Here is a 13,887-nt window from a genome sequence, read left to right as displayed (position 1 = left end):
ATGCCTCAAGATTTCTATTCAGGAAAACATCCATCCTTCCATTTTCCATCACACTTATCCCTGTTGGGGTCCTGAGGGTTGCTGGTGCTCATCTCCAGCTGCCAATAGACAAGGTTCACCTGGACAGGTGTGCAGTCTGTCCTAGGGCAGCACAGAGACAGACAACCATTCTCACATCTAAGGAGAATTTAGAGATTAATTAACCGTCATGTTCCTCCCACAGTCATGTTTTTGGACTGTGGGAGGAAGCAGGAGTACCCTGAGAGAACCCACGCATGCACAGGGAGAACATGCAGACTCCATGCAGAGGGTGGGACTTGAACCCAGGACCTTGTTGCTGCAAGGCAACGGCGCTACCCACTGATAATTATGACCTAAGGTGAAATAAGGTGAAAAGGTTCAGGGACCAGAGCTAGGGACTGTCAGGGATGCCTATAAGCAGGGAGGGGCAGGAGGTTCTGGGTTTGAATCCAGGCTGGGACTTCTCTGTCTGTATTTTCTGGCCTGAGGTTAGCGGCTCCCTCTAAATGACCTGCAGGTGTGTCTCTGGGTGAACTCCACCTGTCCTCCACAGACCTGTGGAGATGGCCGGCAGCCTCCACCGCCCTGCTGGGACTCATGGAGGTGTTTCAGACTTGTCTCAGTTACGTCTAATCCAACCAACGCTTTGCTGAAAGCGTTTGTCACGGTGAAGAAGAGGCGAGAACTGAAACGGGACGAGGAGATTGAAGGCAGCGTGTGTGTTGCTTGGCTGAGTTCTGCATGGATTGTGTGTGTTCATGCTCAAAAACCCCTGTAAACAATCTCAGTATCTCTTCTACTTCTTTAAGCCACCGTCTTCCTCTCCTCCTCCTCCTCCTCCTCCTCCTCCTTCCTCTCTCTCTGTGCCGCAGTCACAGCTAACCATCTCAATCCCTCAGTCTCTCTCCTATTCCTCCTCCTCCTCCTCTCCGTCTTAAGCATGAAGGGGCTGGGAGAGCTTGGCCCTCTCCCTTTCCCTTCCTCCGTCTCTCTCTTCTCCTCTTCCTCCTCTCCTCCTCCTCCTCTCTCGCCGCTCGCGCTCACTGCTGTCTCACTGGAAGACGAGAAGGAGAAGGACCAGGAGAAGGAGGAGGAGGAGAGGGAGGGGAGGAAATGGCGATGGGGGCATGCGGCGAGGAGGATCTCTCCCTCTCCCTCTCCCTCTCTTCTTCCTGGCCGTCGCTGGGCCCTGTGAACAGGAGCGTCTGGTTCATTTACAGGTACCTGCCGTGGCTTTTCTTACCCCTCAGCCTCCTCTTCCTCCAGCTGCCGGGGGTGATTGATGAGGAGGCGGGGGGCAGAGGGAGGGATGCATGCATGCAGACATCACGGATGACTAGATTGGCAGATGTTGCAAAGCATGCCTGCAGACAGATGTGTTTGATTTGGAGAGAGCGGGAGGATGAGCTGCTGCTGCTGCTGCGCAGCCGTTCCGTGTGATTCGCTCCCCGAACATGTGTGAGTGTGTCGCTTTCTCGCTCCCCGCTTTGAATCGCTCTCTGAACAAATGTCCTCTGGCGGTGCTGCACTGGCACGAGTGATGCCTGCTGCTTGTCCGCGATCTGCAGGCTGATTGCGTGTTTGTTTATGTCGGTCGCATATACCAAAGTGTGTGTGTGTGTGTCCATGTGAGGGGATGGCGTGTTTGCTGCTGTCCTGCAGAGGAGGGAGAAAAAAAAAACAAAAAAAAAAAAACGGGAATGAGAAGCAGAAGGGTTCATTTAGGCAGATTTCTCCAGCTGTCACGTCACCCAGGAACCGGCAGCACCTCAAACTTGGGTCCGGTTTGACGTGCGGCATGTTTCTGTGTGAGGGAGGCAGAGAGAGAGAGAGAGAGAGAGAGAGAGACTGTCTCCAGCTGTTGGCGAGGGAGTTTTAGCGATGCGGCATCCGTGACAACTTCCAGCTTCTTTCTGACTCCACCGTGGAAGGCTGCTTGGGCCAAATCTGCTTAGAGCCTTGGCCTGCTCTGTTGGCTCTTTAAAAAATAAAACACGATGTCCCAGGTCAACCAGTTTATCTTCTGTAATATATAACCTACAAAAGCTTTACTACAGACCTGCACTATTTTCATTTTACCTCATTTTTTAAGCTTGAACCCTTCTTCTACATGCAGCAAAGCAGGTTTCCTCTGTTGGGGTTGTGAAGCAACATGTGGTTGTCTGGAGATCTTCAGAAAATGAAACTTTTATATTTTCTATGACATTTAGAGGATTACTCAGGCTCAGTGCTCCCAAAACCTTAGTTTTTCTGTAATGAAATCCCTTTTATACCAATTTTAAAGAATGCTTAGACTTCCTTTGATCCTGAAAACTACAATTTTCAGCTTCTAAGCAAACATCTGAAGGTTTTAGCACAAAGCTGAGCACTGTTAGTGGTCCAGCTTGATTATAGCCCAGTTCAGCCTTGTTTAACATCCACAGAGCATAATGCTGCCACCACCATGTTTAGCTGTCAGCATGGCGTTGTTCTAGCAAAGCTCAGTTTAGTTTCAGTGCCAGACCTTTCCTATATAATTAAGAGCCAAACTTTAATTTTAGTTTCCTTAAACCACACCATATTCTCCCTCAACGTTCTGGTGGGCTTTAGCCAGACCGGATTGTCTTTTTATGAAAGAAATTATTTCTGTCTCACAACAAAACTCATTAGTTCAGACGTCTAGAAAACAGAAATAGTCATTGCTGGAAATTGCTGACTTTGGAAAGTGCCTTGAGATGACATGTTTCATAAACTGGCTATATATAAATAAAATTTAACTGAATTGAATTGAAATCACAGCAGCCTCCCTGATCAGTTTCAATGGACACTTTTCTGTCACAATCTGATACTTTTGATTTATTGAAATCACCCTGCAGACTTTGGCTTTAGGTAAATTCTGAAAATAATAAAAATAAAAAATCTGGAAAATTCAAGTAGCTCATCTGAACTTTATGTTCCTTTCTAACAGTAGGTGTAAATGTATGAATACTAAATGCTGCAATTAAAGAGTAGTAGTTCAAGGTTATTCACAGTATGAAAGCAGTTTATTGGATGTTTCAATATTATTTATGTTTCCATTGTTCACAGTCTTTGGACCCAGGACGTCATTCTGTCAGTCCCAAAAGTATGTTCAGAGTTTAGAAAAATGCAGAATAAAACATGCTGCACTAACGCCTGGGACTGCTTGCAAAAGAATTTTCTCAGAATTTGAGGGCAGGTCTCTTTGAACATTTCTAAAGCTCTTGTCGATGACTTGAAGGTAGAACCATCTAGTTATAAATGTTTTGCCTACGTAGATTTTGATAAAATGTGGATTTTCTGCGCGTCTTAATCTGTGCTGCAGCCTGTTTCACCTAAGGCGCTCCTGCAGTGTTGTAGGATCTCACAGGTCAAACTTTGCGGGTGGGAAGCTCTTCAGTTAATTGTAAAAACAACATTTAAACGATAACGTATTTTAAAACGATCACAGTCAATTGTTCCTCAAGCTTTCTGAAGGTTTTTCAAATTTCCTTTGGAGTTGGGCAACTTTTACTTAGATGGCCTTCCAGGCCTGGTTTCAGTGGCTTCAAGAGACTCTTTCCAGATATAACTGTGTTCTTTTCTTTGGTTTATGAGCCTTTTATCGGAAGGTAGGTTTTGGTAACAGATGCATTAAGAAGGATTAACGAATATGAACCGAAACCAAAGGAATGCAAAGGAATTTTACGTTTGGTGCCCAGTTATTGTACTTTTCTGACTCGAACAGCATATTGGGAAAACAAAGGAAAGTGAAGGTTAAGAAGAAACTGTAGTTGATAAATAGTATTCAAAAGTTGTATCTAAGAAATCAAGGGGAGAAAAATCATCTACTGTGTATCCAATGCTGAGCTAACAGGCTGTTGTTAAAGGTGTTTTTATGCAGCTAAAGAAATGGAAACACACTGTGGCTTTGTAACAGGCAGCAAATAACAAAAATCCTGCAGATTAGGGGTTTAATCAGGTCTTTTTTATATTAAAACATCACCATATTCATCTGGAGGATTTCTGTCTATAGCTGGCATTGCTTTGCTTTGCTAAATTAGTATTCCAAAGCTCCCACCACTTAAAAGAGCCATTGCTTAGTTATATTTGGCTTTGAAGGAAGAGGACTTGTGTTTGATATGTGGAACTGCTCTTTATCGACACTTTTTGAGGCCTAAATTCCCTCAAAGTTTTTCCTTGGAACTTGGCGGTAGTCTCAATTGTTTTCTGTCCAGGTCTTGGACCTGTCTAACCATGATCACCTGTTCCTGTGTGCTTACAAAATGAGCAAAGTGCAGGAAAAATGATGCTGTTTCAGATCTAAAAATACATCTCAAGCAAATGACCAGCGTATGCAAGTCATACCTTTTAAGAAATGGGAACCAAATGTTGCTAAGGTGACCCACGACTTGAAGTTTTCAGTTAACGACTACTTATCAATTACCATGCTGGTGTTTAAATCATGTTTATTCAGCTAAATGGATGGGGACAATCTCTGACTTTATGACAGGCTTCTACTAACAAATTGCCTACAGATATGGTGTATAACAAGAGCTTCTGATAAAACGTGACAATATTTCCCATCTAGAATATGTCTCACAAAGACCTAGCTAGCATGGCTTCATTTAGCTAAATATCCTTTCCTTCTAAGAAGCAACACTTTCTTTTAATAGTTAGAAGTTAATATGGTCTGAATGTCTGTAAAAAAGTGCTAGTTCTGATGGCCTTATTTGGCTAAATTATCATTAACACAACCCTCACCGTGTATGGGAAGTAATTCTGCTCAGGATTGCTAACAAAGCTGAAGTTAGCATCCATTAGCCGGTTGCTTTTCATAGTTTAAAATCTAAAGGATTTTTTTATTTGCCAAACCTAAACTCCATTATCCTACACTGGTTGGGTTCTGTGAAATACAGTTTATGCTTTGTTAATAATTTATACCATTTAGGTGAGATACAAGAAAATGTAATGTCAGTCCCAGTCTGCGCTAAAGTTAAGAGCTTTAAGTAAAGACATTTCTCATCAAAGATTCTGGAGAGCATTTGATTAACATAGATCAGTTATCAACATAGGAAATACTGATCAACCCTTAATTGGATGATTCTACGATGAAAAGAGATTTTCCTAATTTATAAAATCAAGAAGGTGAATTTAGTTGTGTTTCTGTGCATTAGGATCACATTAGTCTGGAAACTGCAGTATTCTGAGAAGTCAAATGTGGGCTTAATTATTTTAAACAGATTTTTTAAAACAGTTTGTGGATTGGCAAAATAACAACACAAAAACAAAATAGTGGAATTCCTACTGGGGAATACCTCCTATGCATTATTTCTCAGTCTTCAACTTCCTTAAACATTCATCTGAAGACATTCAGAACCTCTAGAAGGAAAAAGTCAAAAGGAAAACTTTCGAAACGCTTCAGAAAGCTTTGAAAACTTTTAATTAAGACAGATTAAAACACTGAGACTGCCTGGTAGCTTCTGAAACTAAATGTTTGACCTTTGCACAGAGCTCTAGAAACAGGGTGGTTGTAAAACAAAAGTCTAAAGTTTGGTTTCTTTCATTCATGTTGCTGTTTTGTTTCTTTTTGTAGCATTTTACCACAGCATGATGACTGTAAGGTTTTCTCATGTCACACGTGTAAAAAGTCTGAAAGATGGCAGCGAGACCCCGTTGGTGGAGAAGACCCAGCCAGTCAGTCGGGACGGCTAATGTCACTTATGGTTGATGACAGCAGCAGAGCCTGAGTCAGAGTTACTCCGTTTGGATGTGATGTAACCGCTAAAACAGACAGAGCGATTATGAGTGCAACATTCATCTCCCAGCGGCCAGCTCATTATATATTCTAAAGCTGTTTCTGTCAGTGTTTGTTCACACTGTGGGCGCACGTGTCAGCTTGTGAGTAACGCTCACCAAGCGCAGAATGCATTGATACGACCATCTTTTCTGCCTTGTTGTTGTTTTCCTTGCAGAATATTGTATAATTCATAAGGAGCTTTGTTGGTCTGTAAATAAAAAAACACAGATTAGCTCATAGCCTCATTCTTACAACGGTCAGGGATGCAGTATGTTGTTGCTGTTGGTGTTTTTTTCTCTCACGTCGTCCCTAAACAAGCAGATTACTTAAAAGGTTCTTTTTTTGTTTCTACTTTGGTAGGTTCTTCCACGTAAACTTCAGAGTTTTTAGGATTTTATGGATAAATCAACACATATTGCTGAATGACTGATGTGAAAGGAAAGCAATACGGGTTTTTGCTTTTTGCAAATGAATATTTTGCTGCAATTGAAGCAGCAAATCTTTTGGGATATTGTTTTATACCCTAACCCTTCATGATTCTTTTTGTTCTGTGAAGAACCTCTGAGGACAGAAACAGAACCGCTGCATGGATTTTATTACGCACATCTGGGCTCCGGTCACTAATAAGGTGACGTCTGACTCTTAAACAAAATCCGGCAACATCAGCTGCTTTTCAGAGTAAATGGAGCTCGAGACCATTGCGTGGCGTGTTTTTTTAGACTTAAAAAGTCAAAACCATGTAGGATTTTTCTTCTACCTCATTTTTTTTTTTACTTTCTGTTAGTCTATCACATAAAATCCCAATAAAATACCAAAGTTGGTGGTTTACTGGGTCAAAAAGTTAAAAGAAAGTTAGACGTACGTGATTACTTTTGTCAGCTAAACTGGTATTGATCTCCTGAGTTCAGGAGATTGTTTTTATTGCTTGATGATTCATTATTTCACAGTTAAATACGTTAACTAACAAACAATAGCATTGTTCTAAAACTGGTCAGGAACTGGGCTGAAAATAATAAGAAAAAGCAGCCAAAGTCTTCAGCATAAATCTTGAAATGCCTTTAAAAAGCCTGAAGCGCAGCTGATTAAGACTAAGATTACAAGAAAGTCTGGTTGACTGGAAGACATGTTTGGTGACTCTGGGCTTTTTTCTACGATCGTTTTAGGAGAGAAAAGAAGACTTATTAATGTATAAAATACAAATTGTGGCCACAGATGTTTATCTTATTGTTCCTGGGTTTACCTGCAGCCAGAAATAGTCGTTATCGCTGCTCGTTTGTTGGGTTGAAGCTGAGTTGTTGGGGAACCTTGTGCTCGATGTCAATTTAACCCTTCTTCTAATTACATATTAGGGCCAAACACTGAAGTACGTGTTTCACTCAGAATATAAAATACATGCACAGAGTTTAAGATCAGAGCTCGGCAGCAGAAGTGGACAAAAGGGGACAAGAATGATAGCGCTGGGGCAGAGACGGAGTGGCTCTCACAGCTCATAGACAGAATCACACACTTAATGGAGTGAATGGAAAAGATCTCAGGGTAGGAAATGTGATTAGAGGGGGGGGGGGAGAAAACTAACTCTGTGATGAGAGAGGGATCAGTAAGGGATGGGAACGAGTGAAAAAAGAAGAAATGACTGAACAGATGGAGTGGGCTGGGACTATTTTGGTGCATAATGGGATTACCGGCATGTGGTTACAGTATGTTACAGCACATACTATATATATATATATATATATATATATATATATATATATATATATATATATATATATATATATATATATATATATATATATATATATATATATATAATATGTATGTGTGTGTGTTTATATTTACCTTGCTGAGCCAATCATTTGTGTGTATGGGATGTCCATTCATAACAAGAAAACCACAGCAGCCATGTTACAGATGCTAACAGTGTAAACCTGTGTGAGGTCGGCTGTCCATGAAAAGTCTAAATATATAACTTAACCTTTGAATACAAGCAGTCATTTTTTCAGACTATACTGGAGTTACTCAGTAAAAAAATAAAAAGTAATGTCTGCTATATTTGATTATTATGGGATTTACATGATCACAGTTTAAGTTGAAACTTCTCTTTTTAAACTTTTATGGTGTTTCCTAACTTTAATCTGGATTATTCAGTTTATAACCGGACAAATCTCTGATCATTAATGATATTAAAGAGTTTTTGGATCATTTTCATGTTACTTGAGTTCAACCGTGCTGAATATCTTTGAATTAATGTCTGGATACGGTGCTGCATAAAAGTAACTTGCCCCATTTAGATTTCTTTTGTTTTGAATTGTGTTTTTTTTGTTGTTGTCACACTTAGATGTTTCAGATGACAAAACAAATGTTAATCTAAAACAAAAATAAACTAAATGAATGAAATGTCGTTTAGATTATGATTTTATTTATTGAAGAGAAAATGTATGAAATCCAACCTAACCCTATGTGGAAATATAACTGCGTATTTGTGCCACCTTTAGCAGCAAAAACTAGCATAAAGCGCTTGTGATAACTGCCAGTTAGGTTTTTTTTTTTACGTCACTTTGGAGGAACTTTGGCTCTATCGTCTTTACAGAACTGTTTTAATTCAGTCACACTGGAGGGCTTTGACTTGGCCACTCCAAAACCTTAGTTTTGTTTGTTTTTTGCCAGTCAAAGGTGAACTTTCTGATCGTTTCCTGCTTTATGAACCAAATGTGTTTTTGCCAATTTACTTTTTGATTTTCTGCGAGAAAGCAGACTTCATGGTTCCGTCCATCACAGAAAGTCTTCCAGGACCTTAATAAGCAGGAAATAATTGACTGTTGTGCGAATGATTGTCTTTTTCAGTTGTAAGGCAGGTCTATATCTCCCATAAAGTTCTACGTTCTTCTTGCCGGACCTCAAAATATTTCTCCAAATGTCTCGGGGGATCGATTTTCACCTTGAAACTCTCAAAATAATGACATTGTTTCCCAGCCTCTCAATCATGAACCTGATCTATAGCCTGCGCAGCTATAGTTGTTGTTCTGGGATCTTTTGTGACCTTCTGGACGCGTCATTAATGCCCTCCTGGAGTAATTTAAGAGGGTCGGCCGTTCCTCGGCATGTTCACCACTGTTTGATTTACCTGGTTTCTTGATTCTACAATTTTACCAGCAATTAGGTGTCAGTGTGGCTAATGAGGCTTTCACTGTTGCCTTGCAGCAATGAGGTTCTGGGTTTGAATCCAGGACCTCAGTTTCTGTCTCAAACTTGCATGTCCTCCAAACGAGTTCTCTTCAGGTATTCTAGGTTCCTCCCACAGTTCAGGAACATGAACATTAGATCAACTAGTTATTCTAAATTGCCTTTAGGTATCAGTTTGTGTCCCTTCTGTTGTCGACCTGTCCAAGGTGAACCCGCCTCCCCTGGAGATGGACTCTCCTACGCCCCACCCACATGTTCCTGTGTAGATAACCAGGGATAAAAGGATGGATGGATGTGACTGAAATGTATAAATGTGGTTAGATTATGGTAAACACGGGTTGATTATTATATTTTCCACATATGACCAAATTGGTAGCACGGCAGGAGATCTTTAACCCAGAGTTTGCTTCCCAATTTCAGTTCCCTTGCTGCTTGTCTTTTCCTCTTTTTACCCATTTTATGTCTGAAATACATTGAATAAAGGCCACAAGTGTCACTAATTAAAGCCATGAATGCTGGAATGTCTAGTCTGGATTAGTGTGGAGTTTCGGCTTGCAGAACCTGTAGGATTCTCCCTCTTAAACCAATATAGATGTTGACAAAGGTAATAAGTTGCCATCTCGGAGAAAAACAGCTCGGTCTTCCAGTGGAGTTTTTGTAACAGGCGAGAAAAGCCCAAGACAAGGCTAGCTGAGTGGAGGAAAAGTATTTTTCCTCTTAAATCAGACTCTGCTAAAGCACTCTGTAGTTATTTCAGTAGAGTAAATGCACGTTTCATTACACGGCGGATACATCGTTTGTTCCACCTGGTTCTGCTGTAGCGGTGCTGTACACTGAGCTCCACCTGTAAGCATGCAGCGCCCGCTCTCTGCTGTCGGTGACTAATGGTTTACCATCAGGCGGCTTGGCTGCGCCGTGCGGACCTGCCCGACTTTCCCTGCGTCCACTTCTAGCTGTTGCTGAGGCAACAGGCAGTACCGCATATAGCATGTCCTGTCGGCGGTTCTGGTAGAAACCGGGTTTAATGTCAGAAGCATTCAGGAAAGTGAGGCGCAGCTAATCCCAGCATCAAAAGCATGTCAAACAGTTTTTATGTGCATCTTATGCTGAATAGAAAACGCATCTGTTGGCAGCTTTGAGCTGCAGCTTTTCACCATCAGGTGAAATCCAGCTGTCGACAGATGGATCAGGAATAGAATAAATCAAACTTTATTATCTCTTTTTTTAATTGTTGATTATAGTTTGCCTCATTTATTTATTTACAGGCTTTTAAGATGACTAGAGTAAGTATCAGAAAATGCAAATATACAAATCACAATGTGAAAGGATCCGATGTCTTTATAAGTTTCTGACAAGGAGTCAAAGTTTTTGAATTATTGTCACTGTTGGTTAAAAGTCTTTTTTTTAAGACTGAACTCAGAAAATGCAAAAAACATCTCATATTATGTAAAGTCATGTTTTATCAAATGCTATTTTTTAAGAATTTTTAGTGCATATTAATCAAGACTAATGTAAACGTTAATCAATAGAGGTAGTTTTCATAAGCAAACAAAAGTTAATAAAAATGCAAATACTTTTTTTTAATAACAGCGGTGATACGTCATAATTATTGTAATAATAATAATAATAATAATAATGGTTTTCTGAGGGTTTATGAAGTTTTTGTACTGAATCATGAATTCATATAATGCATTGTTGGTTGAAATGGTGATAAAATTGGACAAGTGGAGGATGAAAAAAAGAGTCGGACTTAAAATATCTGTCAGTCTAGTCTTAAAGAAACAGTAAACATAGCAGCTTTTCCATTGCAGGGGCTTCACTGCAAAAACTGAATTAAAAATAAGTAAACATTTCTTGAAATTAGTCTTATTTACCTGCTCAAATTAAGGAGAAATATGCTATGTGCCAATGTAATGAGTATTTTTACACCTAAAATAAGATAATTAGATAAACTACACTTGAAATAAGATGATGGAGATGAGTTACTCCTATATTAATTTTATTCCATTGGCAGATTAACTTGCTGCTCAAGGACAAATACACTGATGTCATGAACCCATTATTTATTTGTAGTCATGTTTCGAGTCAGAAAAGACCTCAAAACAACCTCAAAAAAGTTCCTTCAGTGTAAATTAATCAAATTAATTTAGTTCCACATTGTTAGAAAAAACTTACTCCTACAAGACGGATCCAGTTCAAATCCAAATACTACAGAATCTAGTTTGTTCCTAATTCCATTATAATCAGTCCAATTCATTGCAGTAAAATCCAATTTGACAGATTCAGATCCAAATACACACAGTTTAATGTAATCCAAGGTGTCATAACATCATTTTACTGACCCGACCCAAATAAGTCGCTCTCTTTGCAGCAATCCCTCGTGGCCACCTTGCACTGATGGTTTGGTTCAGATCAAGGCCAACAACTTTCTAGCACACACATGGAAGACGGTTATTAGTTCAGTGAAATGAGCACAAAACCACTTGATTTTTTTTCCCCTGAATGTTTTATGGGTCCGCACCGCAAAAAAAACAGAACTAAAAATAAGCAATATTCTCTTAAAATGAGTGTATCTGTCCTTGATCTGAGCAGGTAAATAAGATGATCTGAGTAAGATGTTTGCACTTAAAACAGGAACAACTCATTTCCATCGTCTTGGATGTCTAATTATCTTATTTTAGGGGTCTAAATACTCATTCCATTGGCAGATAATTTTATTTACCTGCTCAAATCTAGGATAAAAACACAAATTCTAGAAACATTTTACTTATTTTTAGACCCGTTTTTGCAGTGCGGTGTTGTTTAAGTACTGATGGATAAACAGGAGTAAAAACATCCATTAAAAAGGCTCTGAGCCAGACTCACTAATTCTGTATTCTCTTTATTTTGTGTTTTGTAATATTTCTAACTGTGTGACTCATCTCCTCTCTCTGCTAGCGACTACATAATCAAAGAGAAGACGGTGCTTCTGCAGAAGAAGGACAGTGAAGGATTTGGCTTTGTGCTGCGAGGGGCCAAAGGTAAGAAATCTGAGCGGGACTCAAAGTTGTCCCACTGATTCATGCTCAGCAATAAAGTGCTTTCACAGCCTCCTCTTGGAGACCTAATGCTGATCTTAATATTTTATGGTGTCTCCAGCTCAAACTCCTATTGAAGAGTTTACTCCTACTCCAGCCTTCCCTGCCCTGCAGTATCTGGAATCGGTGGACGAGGGCGGTGTGGCCTGGAGAGCCGGTCTCAGGATGGGGGATTTTCTCATAGAGGTGATGGGGGATTTTCTCATAATTTAGACTTTCAGCTGAAAATACTAACATTGGGCTGCATGCTGGTGGAGTCAGGATCTCTGTTGCTGTGCAGCAGGAAGGTGGAGTCTGCATTTTATCCCTGAATTTATGGCTGAATTCTCTCTGGGTACAGTCAAAAAACATGACTTTGGGTTTATAGATTAAGCTACATTGCCCTCAGGTATTGGTACTGTTAAAGGAGCAATAAGTACGAATATAATGTAAAATTAACCAAAATCTTCCTCATGTGCCACCCAGGAAGGAAGTAACATTTCCTATAAACAATCTCTCCTCTCCTTAGTCAGGATTGTCTCCTGTCAAGAGTAGAGGTACGGTGAAACTGCTTCGGTGATGTGTGTAGCTCGTGTTCCCTGAGCCAAGCAGGGAAAGTTCCCTGGGTTCCCAAAACAGAGCGCAGCATTTGGTATTTTATCTTGGCAAAGGCAGCAGCAGCAAACATGGAAGCCAGTAATAGAAGCGGACCAGAAATAGAACAGAATAAAACATCATGTACCTGTCCTGTGTTAGTCAAAAATATCTGTGGGGTTCTACGGCAGCAACAGACCGTTGAGGAAAAGGCAGGCTGTCATGTATGCGTTATTCCTATTTGAACCAGTAGGTGTCAGTATTACTTATTCCTCCGTTAAACCTTACTTTAAGGAGTAAGAGCTCCTTCAGAGACAATTTTAGATGTCTGTGTGAGCCTTTCTTGACCGTGTTACTGGTCATACTGTGCTGCTAAAATAGATTTCCATATAAACTCAAGGCTTTTAATGATTTATGTTAAATGTTCTTATAACAGAGTGGAACGGTTAAACAGCATCAAAATGCAATGAAACGGCTGCACAAGCTCCATCATTAATATTTGCTTAATTTCCGTCAGCAACAGGCATCTCCACCACACAGTTTCTGTAACCACCAACAGCCTTCAGGTATCCATGCGGCTGGATATCGACTGTCAGAATTAACAGAGCTCATTTAAACTGATTATCTTCATGGCACAAACCCCATTTTTAATAATCATATGGAATATGTTTCAGTATAGATGAGGTCCAGGCTTTAATGTGCCTAGTGTTGGCCTGGTTTAATGTGGGTTTGTGATCGCCGTCCTGTTGGAAAACCCAACTGTGTCCGAGTGTCAACTATCCAGCTGTTGATTTTGGATAAAGGGAAAAAACGTCTTCGTTATTCCAGTTGGTGCAATGCACCTTTACTCCTAGCAGTGAGTCCCACGACATGATGCTACCACCACCATGCTTGACAGTGAAGTTAAAACTCTCACCATGACTCCGCCGTTGTTCTTGTTTCCTTTCATCTCTGGGGAAACGCTTTGGGTCGTTTCCGGACCTTGGCCCTGTGGCAACACAACTGAATGACTTGGTTTTATTTAGACTGATGAACTTGGTATCTGCTGTTGTTTAGAAATGGCTTGAAAACTACCAGCTGTAGTCAATAATGGTAAACAACAAGACGTTATGTCATGTTACGAGGTATTTAACTGAGCCCAACTTATTGAAAGATTTAGGTTAATATGTGTGGAAAAGCATTTTATTTCCCCATACAGATTTCTTCAATATTGCCACAAATTCTAATACCTGACCAAGCCAGCCTGGGTAGACACAA

General features: G+C 40.3%; 1 protein-coding gene across 5 annotated transcripts in view; it reads left to right on the top strand.

Annotated features, from left to right (window-relative positions):
- The window catches only part of LOC105932807 (SH3 and multiple ankyrin repeat domains protein 1), a gene marked incomplete at its 5' end in the record, with an annotated part of 55,738 nt that overhangs the window by 24,358 nt on the left and 17,493 nt on the right, over nucleotides 1-13,887 (top strand). For all 5 annotated transcript variants that reach the window (XM_036133895.1, XM_036133894.1, XM_036133893.1 and 2 more), the window contains 2 exon segments: nucleotides 11,918-12,000; nucleotides 12,119-12,243. In XM_036133895.1, coding sequence (XP_035989788.1) covers nucleotides 11,918-12,000; nucleotides 12,119-12,243 — 208 coding nt within the window.

Source organism: Fundulus heteroclitus, unplaced genomic scaffold, assembly GCF_011125445.2.
Source record: "Fundulus heteroclitus isolate FHET01 unplaced genomic scaffold, MU-UCD_Fhet_4.1 scaffold_698, whole genome shotgun sequence".
Taxonomy (NCBI): Eukaryota; Metazoa; Chordata; class Actinopteri; order Cyprinodontiformes; family Fundulidae; genus Fundulus; species Fundulus heteroclitus.
The sequence above is the reverse complement of the archived record's forward strand: the minus strand, read 5'-3'. Positions and strand labels throughout refer to the sequence as shown.